The sequence below is a fragment of the Drosophila grimshawi genome, unplaced genomic scaffold (assembly GCF_018153295.1).
Source record: "Drosophila grimshawi isolate 15287-2541.00 unplaced genomic scaffold, ASM1815329v1 contig_1148, whole genome shotgun sequence".
Taxonomy (NCBI): Eukaryota; Metazoa; Arthropoda; class Insecta; order Diptera; family Drosophilidae; genus Drosophila; species Drosophila grimshawi.
Window position 1 is genome coordinate 71291 of NW_025062646.1, and position 8423 is coordinate 79713.

Here is an 8423-nt window from a genome sequence, read left to right on the forward strand (position 1 = left end):
AAACTTTTATTAAAAAGCCTTTTCGCTAAGGGACTAGCAGACGTACATGATTATATCAACTGGGCCATTAATGGTTTCCAATAGTAGTTACACCATTTGGGTTGGAGAGATCTCGCTGCAAACTTCCGTTATAATAATGCCAACTGATCATTACCAGTATGCTCCTATTTTGAAATGGTAATGTAATATTTAGTTAAGGAATACAATTATTTTTGTTACTGTTTTTAGAAGTCCTCAAATTTGTCAGCTTCAATACTATTTCTGTAATATTTTATTTCTTGCGAATGGCATTTGCCCATAACGAAATCATTCTCATATTTCCATCGCAATTATTTCAGAATGTGTGTATAGCTGAGTAGCTGTTCAATTTCAGCTTTGTATGCTTAGTACTAGAATGGTTTTCCGGGTTATTAAATGATGTTAAGCAAATACTTGAGCCAGATTAAAATTACAATGTTAAAATAACAATTATTTTCGTATAGTTTTAAATAATGTATTTAATACAAATAGGAAAAATTTACACTTGCTTTTGTGTTATTTAACTTTATACAGATTATTCATATTCTACTTTAATACACTCTATGCATTCATTAATAAATTTATTATTGTATTTACAAGCTACAACTGTTGCTATTAAAATGAATGCATTAAAATCAGATAACCTAAATATTTGAATATTTGAATGCCGTATCTGGTATGAGAAAATCGATTCGTAGTTTTCTGTTACTATATTCGCACTGCGATCAAAATAATTTATTTTATTTTACAGTGTAAACATAAATCGCTTGTGTGGCATGTCACATATAAATATATATATGTACTTATCATGTTAAATTTTACCTTTATTAACCAAAACGTTACGTACGATAATCTTATAAAATGAAAATCTATTTTTTGATTTAAAATTAACGGACAAGCCAATGCTTTTAAGTTACTTAAGATAAAAATCAATTTCTATTTAAATGTAACTGCATTTATAAAATAATATTGTGAACTTCTTATATTTGTAATTATTTCTTATGACTCAAACCAATAATTAACATTTATGTTCAGTAATTTTGTAGCATATTCTAAAGCCGAAGTTTATCTGCTTTAGTTTAGAGTACCCCTACACCCTTGAGCTCCACAAAGACATGGGATTTTTTCCTCTTCCAAAGGAAATTTGTAGTCATAAGTTATTTCTTCATTAATTCCAATGGGTTGCTTTGAATATATAACAATTTTTTTTTCTGATTCTATGGTAATGACTTTGGCATAACAGTTTGGCTGCAATAAAAAAACATGAAATTAACAATTGAATCAATTTTTAACGTACGTAATACTTACATTACAGCTGTGATTTATAAATCTTGCCAAATTGCCACATTTTGTCGCGTCGATTATAGTTTCCATATCAATTCGAAATAAATATGAGCTACCTATGCCAATTGCCTCATATTTTGTCTCTCTTAAATCAGCGACAACTGGTCGAATCATTTGTCCAACATATTCAATAACCATTTCATCCGCCGCTATTGGTTCCATGGCAAATAATCCCCAATCATGGATTGCTGACTTGGCAAATTTAAGCTGCTTTTTACGGAATTTGAGCTGATTGAATTTTAAAAGCTCAGACTCGCCCATTGAACCGAATGCCGTCAAAAGACGTCGCTGATTCGAGCGAGCTTCGCGAGAAATGCCTTGCATTTTTGATATTAGCTTGTTGTGGTGATGATTCGTTAGTGCCGTCGGCTCATCGCATCTGTCTTCATTTTGAGCATCATGCGTGTTGGCCTTAGCATGGTGATATTTGTGTTTAGCCTTTTCACGTACGTCCAGCTTGTAGAAGCCCTCAGTACGTGCACATCCCGTTTTATGACGCATCAGTTCGTCGTCCTTGCGCCGCTTCTTGGGAGGAGATGGCCAAAATGCTCTGTCTGTGGTGCAATGATTAACCCAATGAGTATTGTTTAAAAACATACTGAAATAGAAAACGAAAATAATTACTAAATATTTGTCGAAATTCGGATAGGCTTCGTAGCTTACGCATATGGCTCCTTTTGTAAATGCTCGATATAGCTGGTCTTAATGTACTTGATATCCTCCAAGTCGATGCCTTTTGTAAGGAAAGTGTATAAAATGACCATTTCCTCGTTTTGATCACGGGTGTTAAACATTTCGCATGGAATAAAGTTGGAAGTTTGTCGAACTAACTCAGAACGTGTGTCCTTCAGCGACTCAATTTTCATTTTCTTATTGGTCTGTCGGCCAGTCAATTCCTTCTTTTTCTTTTGAGCACGAACAGAATCTTTGCGAGGTCTTCCTGGGCCTGGCCTTGCAACTTGCGTCCCATCCGACTCTTTTTTGTTATTCGAATCAAACCGATCCGCTGCAGCACCGGCGGAAAAGTCACCTTGTGCGTGCGGTGGCAAGGAATAGCAGTGTTCTAAAGCCACTTGACTAGCTTGGGATGCTTGACTCGATCCACTGTCTGAGGAGGCAGGTGATTGTTTCCCGTTACAAATTTGTGTTTCATAAGCACCAGTTTTTACAACCGAATTATCTTTACTATTGAACTGAACATTCTTGTTATCCTCACATTTTACATTAATATCAGGCTTTACTGCGCACACAAAATGTTTGCTTTCCTCATTGGCATCGGAAACATCTTTCTTGCACAATGTTAAGTCCTCAAATACTAATTTTGCGCCTGGTGTCGGAGGCACTTTTGTTATATCAGGTGTTTCAGGCATTTCAAAGCTTGATACTTTATTAATCTCTAGTTTTAGATCCATCTTTAATGTACCATCTGTCTGATGTGAATTCTTCTTTTGCTCTTCTAAAAATTCTCGCTCGATTTGAGCCATATACTCTGTGTTTCTACGCCGTTTCTCCTGATACTCGCGCTCTTCGTCAGAATCACTATAAATACGATCATATTCAAAATGCGGTTTTGCTGTACTCGGACCGTCGGACTTCTGAACCGGTTCCTCGTTGTAATCCGGTGGCGGGACAGGTGTAGGCGATCGGCGGGATTCCGTTTCCGTTTCCTTTTTGGCATCAGTCTTTATTTCGGATACAAACTTAGAAGCAATGCCAGTTTCTTCGATACCGAAACAACTATCTTTACTAATATCTTCAAGGTCGGATGGAATGGATGACATAACATTAGTTTTCGATGCAGTAAATAGTTTTGATCTATCCTTTCTGTCAGTATCAATATCGTCATCATCATCATCATCATCATCAGTATCAGAGTATATGTCCATTTTTTTCGTACGACCTCGCTTAGTTGCTGATATTCGGTTTATCGAATGATTATCTTCCTCAGAGTCTGAATATACGTTATGTATTTGGCCCCCCTTTGCAGCTTTCAAGGCACGTCGATGCCTTTTTGATAACTTGTCCCTTTCATTTGCATTGCTTGACGGGATGTCTTCATCAAAAGTTTCGTCGTCGCTACTCCTTTCGTTTTCAGCTCGATTGCCCATTTCTTCAGCATCATTTTCACCATCACTATTGGATGTCGATGATGTTGATGACGAAAAGAAACTTGAAGCACTTCCCTCTCTTTTTCTACGCAAATTGCTTGACGTCAGCCGCAATTTGCCAACATCCCTTTGCAATGAGCGTCGCTTTATGTTAATATTTTGAGCATCGGAACTGTCCATATTTGAATCATCTTTGTCTGAATCGGAACGCTGTACCATTTCTTCTTGATCGCTAAGATCCCTCTCCGACTTATCTGGAATGGGACTAGGATGCTTTGGTACACGTCGAAATGATGGCAATTTTGGCATTGCTGCTCGTATACCGATACTGGTAAATGATTGGAAATCTGACATCTCTCTTTGCGTGTTGATCAAATGGTTAATGTCGGGAGGCTTCTCTTGGCTTGAATGTTTATCTAATGAGTGGTTACTCACAGTAGCCGAATCGCCAACTGATAATAAGGGTTTTGAGCGCGATTTCGCCGTTTGTTCGTCCCACCAAACCTCAAAATTTTTAAAAGCTGTCATTTCAATCATGCGCTTATTAACATCCCTTTTGAGGATTTGTTTCAGCTCTTCAACTATAAAGTTCATAACCTTTTTCACATTTTGTTTCATTTCGTCATTTTGATCTGTGTGCGTATGCTGGTAGCCATATGCCTGCACATACGGATCTAAATTGAATCCATCAGTAGACACCACTCCAGGTAGATATGAAGATTGCATATATGCAGGATTCGAAAAATACTTCCCAGTAAATTCGGAGCTCGCGCCTATGGCAGAAGGGTAGTGTCCATAGCTATAGGCTGAATGATGATAATAATAATTGCTTTGTTGAGAAACATGAGGATCTGTGTATGCAGAAAACATCATTTTCGTAGCTTGGCTTGAGACTTTTGTCGTCTCTTCATGTGAGGATAAACTGGACAAGGACATGTTGTCATCATTGTTGTCAATTGATTCAAACTTCTCAAGAGGTTGCTTAACCGTTTCCTTTTTAATTAAAATGTCGTCGTCACTTGATATATCACTGGCGCCGTGCTGCTGCAAGGCTACTACATTTTTCTCTGTTGATTTTTTGTTGTGGGAACTATTCGAATCACAATGCAGTTCAACCGTATCATTATTTCCGTCGCCTTTGGCCTTATCTGTCTCAGAATCACTACTATCCATTTGCAGAAATGGTGGGGCATTTCCAAACGTCTTTCCTTTGAATATCAAAGCAATACGTGTGTCTAAATCAACATTCTCTGTGCTAACTTCCGATTCGGCAACAGTCTCCAGAAGATTATTCGATTTATTTGACTTTGATCGCTTCGGTGATAGTAGCTTTATGCAAGCAAGCAAATCAGCTGCAGGCGAATTATCGTTTGGATGCGAATTCAATGGCGGAGGTTGTGGGTCGTCCCAATTTTCTTCTTCTTCCATGGGTGGAGGCGGTGGCGGAGCAGGCTGTGAATCTGGTTGTGGTGCCGCCGGCCATCTCCTATAGGAGCTAGACCATGAATGAATACTTTCGCCCATAGTGTAGCCATAATGACCATATCCATAATTATCAGACGGTATTAAATTAGAGACAGGAATGCCAGAATAATATTGTTGGTTTTTAAACGCTGACGAGGCCCCATTTTCATCTTTGGGGCATTCATTACTTGAATACCGTTTATCGTGTTTAACACTAATTCGATCATTGCGATCACTTTCAATAGATCGATCTCGATCCCGATCTCGTTCTCGGTAATCCCGTTCTTTAGATGAACTAATGCGACAATCTCTTCTCTCCCTTACCCGATCCCGAGAATGATCTCTTGATCTATTGCGCTCTCCATATTTATCTCTTCCTTTTGCACGCGAATAGTCATATGACCTTACGTCTCGGTCTCGTTCTCGATCTCGGTCTCTGTCTCGTGCATTATATAAGCGATCCCTGCTTGATTCCGGACTCTTTTCTCTTGATCCTCGAGAATAATAATGACGACTATGACGTGAGCTGGTATATTTATTACGTGTTCCACGCTCCCTGTCATAACCTCGCTCTACGGAGTGTCGTACACGATCTTTAATAAATCGATCTCGATCTCGCTCCCGTTCTCTGTGACGATCACCATCTAGTTCTCCAAACACTGTGGTCTTATGAAACGAATTATGACCACTACTTGATACCAAATTTGGGTCGTCCTTTTCAGAGCAATCATTAAAATATTCCTTTGCCGCAATTAGAGTAGTCGAATGTTGTATGGTGCCAATCACAGGTCTTGGTACAGTGGGATTTGTCAGATTGTCTATAGTTTTTTTTAAAACGGCACCAAAAGGATCACAGAATACGTTTAAAATCTGTTGAATAAAAAATTGTTAATAAGTTCTAGTTTAAAGGCTTTGCACAACTTTGCACAACAACTTAGATTAGAAAAACAATTAAAAGTCGACATTGTCGCATTGCTTGTAGCACCAACACCAAACTTACCTTTCCCATTACCGATTTCTGGTTATACTTCTCAATAAACTGGCGTGCTCCTCTAGTGCTCTCAAAGACGATTCGCGCAATTCCTAGATGTTTGTTTGTCGTTGGGTGATGATATATGTTTATCTCATCAGTGGGCCCGCATTTATCCAAAAGGCTAGAAAGAAATTGCCGGTCGATGTTGTCGTTAAGATTAACTACCGTTACTTCAATAGCCGGCGGCTGCCCAACGTAATCTGAATCGATGACAAACCTGTGCACAAAGCAAATGTATACTTTACTTCTTTAAAATAATGCCACTATTGAAATTGCGTCTTACCGTGGAATTACCAGCATTAACGGTTCAACAGGTTTGGCTCGAATTCGAATGAGTGGATTTCGTGGGTCGCGAGGTGTAACTGTGGGGTAAGTGGGGTCGCCAGGCACAACACCATCATATCGATACAGCTTGGTGCCACATTTTAATAGCTGCGGATCCGCTAACAATTTAAAGTTTCTATGCATCCTCGTTTGACTTGACAAAGAACTAAAGGCACCTCCATCACGATAGCCCTGCATCGTAGTATGTGCCTGTTCCGCTGATGATTCTCCGCCATTAATTGAGTGGTAGTTATTGCTTGTATCCATAGGAGAGCAATTGGCCACGTTTAAGAAATCTTAAATAAGAAAAAGACTTAGGATTGTGATGTGTTTATATTTACATTTTCAATTACAAAAATGAAATGGAAAAGAGAATAAGAACTTTTGTTCTTACATTTATTGTATTTAACGACTACCGCCGCTACGTCGGCGGGCCCACACTATCCGGGTGTGTATTAGCAGGGGAACGAAAATGTAGCAGGTATCTTTCCCTCGACGGGATGTGACTTCCCCGGTTTTTATGACGCTAAAGTCAATGCTATTAAGGTAGCATTGCAGTTATGCCATTCGCGACGTACAAATTTTGCGATATATAACAACATATGAAGTATTAAAACACAGTCGAACAAAAAATACACAGAAAAAACGAGGCCTCGAAGGGATGTAAAATCAATGTTATCGATATGTAAATATATCGATTATTTTTTAATCAGTATTTTTTGGCGAATGAGTATTTGATTTTAAAAAGTCTTGTTTTCTTTTAACCAAATATCTGGAATATTACTTGAAATTGAAAATCAAATTAAATAATAGGTGCTGTTAAAGATATACTAATCAACGCCGTTAGAAAAATATTAGTATTAAACATATGAATACAATTTTTAACGATCTGGCAGCACCATAAATAAAATATCCATATTGATTGCATCACAATTGATGCACAAAAAGGTTTTAACTTGTTTCGAGCTGTGTTAACATCTTATAAAACGTCAGGGTTCGTATAATTTGTTAATATTGTTAATCGATAAGATATTTCTTATGGCTCTTAAATGTATTTCCAGTTTTCATACATGTGAAACAGTCAAATAACAATCTATATATTCACGTTTTTTTTTGCCTCCACAATTATATATTAATAAGGAAAGATATTATTATCCATAATAGCTTATTTATATGCATGAATAAATTTCAATTGTAATTCTTAGCCCTTTTGCAGGATTTAAAATGGCCTTTTGGAAATTTTTCGGACTTCCCGTGGTTAGGGCTGATGAGGAAGAAGAAGATCTTGTTGATCCCCAAACAGCTCTTAGGGTAAGAACCTTGTTCGCCTCTGCGGAATGTGTTTCTATTGTATAATAAATTTATTTGTATTTTTTATTATATATAGGATAAGTGTCAGACTAAAGGAAATATTGAATCCTTGTACAACAAATATCAAGAATGCAACGACCGTGTTAATGGACGTTCGAAAACAACCGAGAACTGCATGGAGGAACTGTTCGACTATGTCGCTGAGTTGGACCACTGCGTAGCTCATAGCCTTTTTTCGAAGCTCAAGTAGTTGACAATATAATGTAGAAAATATTTATTATTGTTCCGAACCCTTGAGTAAAACTGTTGAAGTTTTTAAGTAATTCATTTAACATTGTTTTTGCAGTTGGCATACAACTAAACAAACCATTTTCAGCTCATCAATTTGTGGCTCAATTTTTCGAGTGCTGGTGGTGTCGCCCCTAGCTGAGAGAAACTCTGCCAGCTTATTGCCGGAAAATCCTCTAAAATGTATTGTGCTGTATTTTTGATCTCAACGGGAAGTCTTCACGAAGCATCCTTCTTTTTTTTTAAATTTTGTAGCTACTTTTGTACTTTGCACTGTTCCTTCAAAATTATTATTAGTAGAAGGAATGAATTTAAAAAAATAACAATTTCATCAATATAGCTGTTTTTACCGAGCGACTATACTGAATATATAGATGGCGAGTGAAAATTTGATGACAAATATTCCTGCGGACTTTGGAGATATAAAGCATTTTCGCAGAAATTCCCATTGGAACACTTGGCCGACAATGGCAAGATTGAGTGAATTTTAGGTGTACATAAATGTTTTTTTTTTTGTTGCTTTTTTGTTCTTT

The 8423-nt window shown here is 37.5% G+C and overlaps 2 protein-coding genes across 4 annotated transcripts; one reads left to right on the plus strand and one right to left on the minus strand.

Moving 5' to 3' along the window:
• Nucleotides 1-479: 479 nt before the first annotated feature.
• LOC6570020 (histone-lysine N-methyltransferase SETD1) lies at nt 480-6884 on the minus strand. Of its 2 annotated transcripts, none has more exons than XM_032741739.1 (6): nt 6686-6884; nt 6251-6604; nt 5935-6184; nt 2026-5804; nt 1327-1960; nt 480-1266 (listed from the first exon to the last, which is right to left on the minus strand). In XM_032741739.1, exons 2-6 carry the CDS (start codon nt 6556-6558, stop codon nt 1093-1095), a joined length of 5145 nt encoding a protein of 1714 aa, XP_032597630.1. In that variant the 5' UTR covers nt 6559-6604; nt 6686-6884; the 3' UTR covers nt 480-1092. The 2 variants fall into 2 exon arrangements, with proteins under 2 accessions (XP_032597630.1, XP_001996188.1); XM_001996152.3 differs by having other exon boundaries at nt 6251-6587; nt 6686-6883.
• Nucleotides 6885-7213: 329 nt separating this feature from the next.
• Nucleotides 7214-7929, plus strand: LOC6570021 (cytochrome b-c1 complex subunit 6, mitochondrial). Of its 2 annotated transcripts, none has more exons than XM_032741731.2 (3): nt 7214-7285; nt 7497-7602; nt 7679-7929. In XM_032741731.2, the coding sequence occupies exons 2-3, from the start codon at nt 7516-7518 to the stop codon at nt 7850-7852; spliced, it is 261 nt and encodes an 86-aa protein (XP_032597622.1). In that variant the 5' UTR covers nt 7214-7285; nt 7497-7515; the 3' UTR covers nt 7853-7929. The 2 variants fall into 2 exon arrangements, with proteins under 2 accessions (XP_032597622.1, XP_001996189.1); XM_001996153.3 differs by having other exon boundaries at nt 7236-7285; nt 7508-7602.
• The last annotated feature ends 494 nt before the right edge of the window (nt 7930-8423 follow it).

Bases quoted from the DNA above. Each gene is read 5' to 3' on its own strand.
- LOC6570020 (XM_032741739.1), bottom strand. From the start codon at position 6,558: ATGGATACAAGCAATAACTACCACTCAATTAATGGCGGAGAATCATCA. The intron at 5,805-5,934 runs GTAAGTTTGGTG...TTTATTCAACAG, and splicing joins AGAAATCGGTAATGGGAAAG to ATTTTAAACGTATTCTGTGA. The intron at 1,267-1,326 runs GTAAGTATTACG...TTTTTATTGCAG, and splicing joins TTATAAATCACAGCTGTAAT to CCAAACTGTTATGCCAAAGT.
- LOC6570021 (XM_032741731.2), top strand. From the start codon at position 7,516: ATGGCCTTTTGGAAATTTTTCGGACTTCCCGTGGTTAGGGCTGATGAG. The intron at 7,603-7,678 runs GTAAGAACCTTG...TATTATATATAG, and splicing joins ATCCCCAAACAGCTCTTAGG to GATAAGTGTCAGACTAAAGG.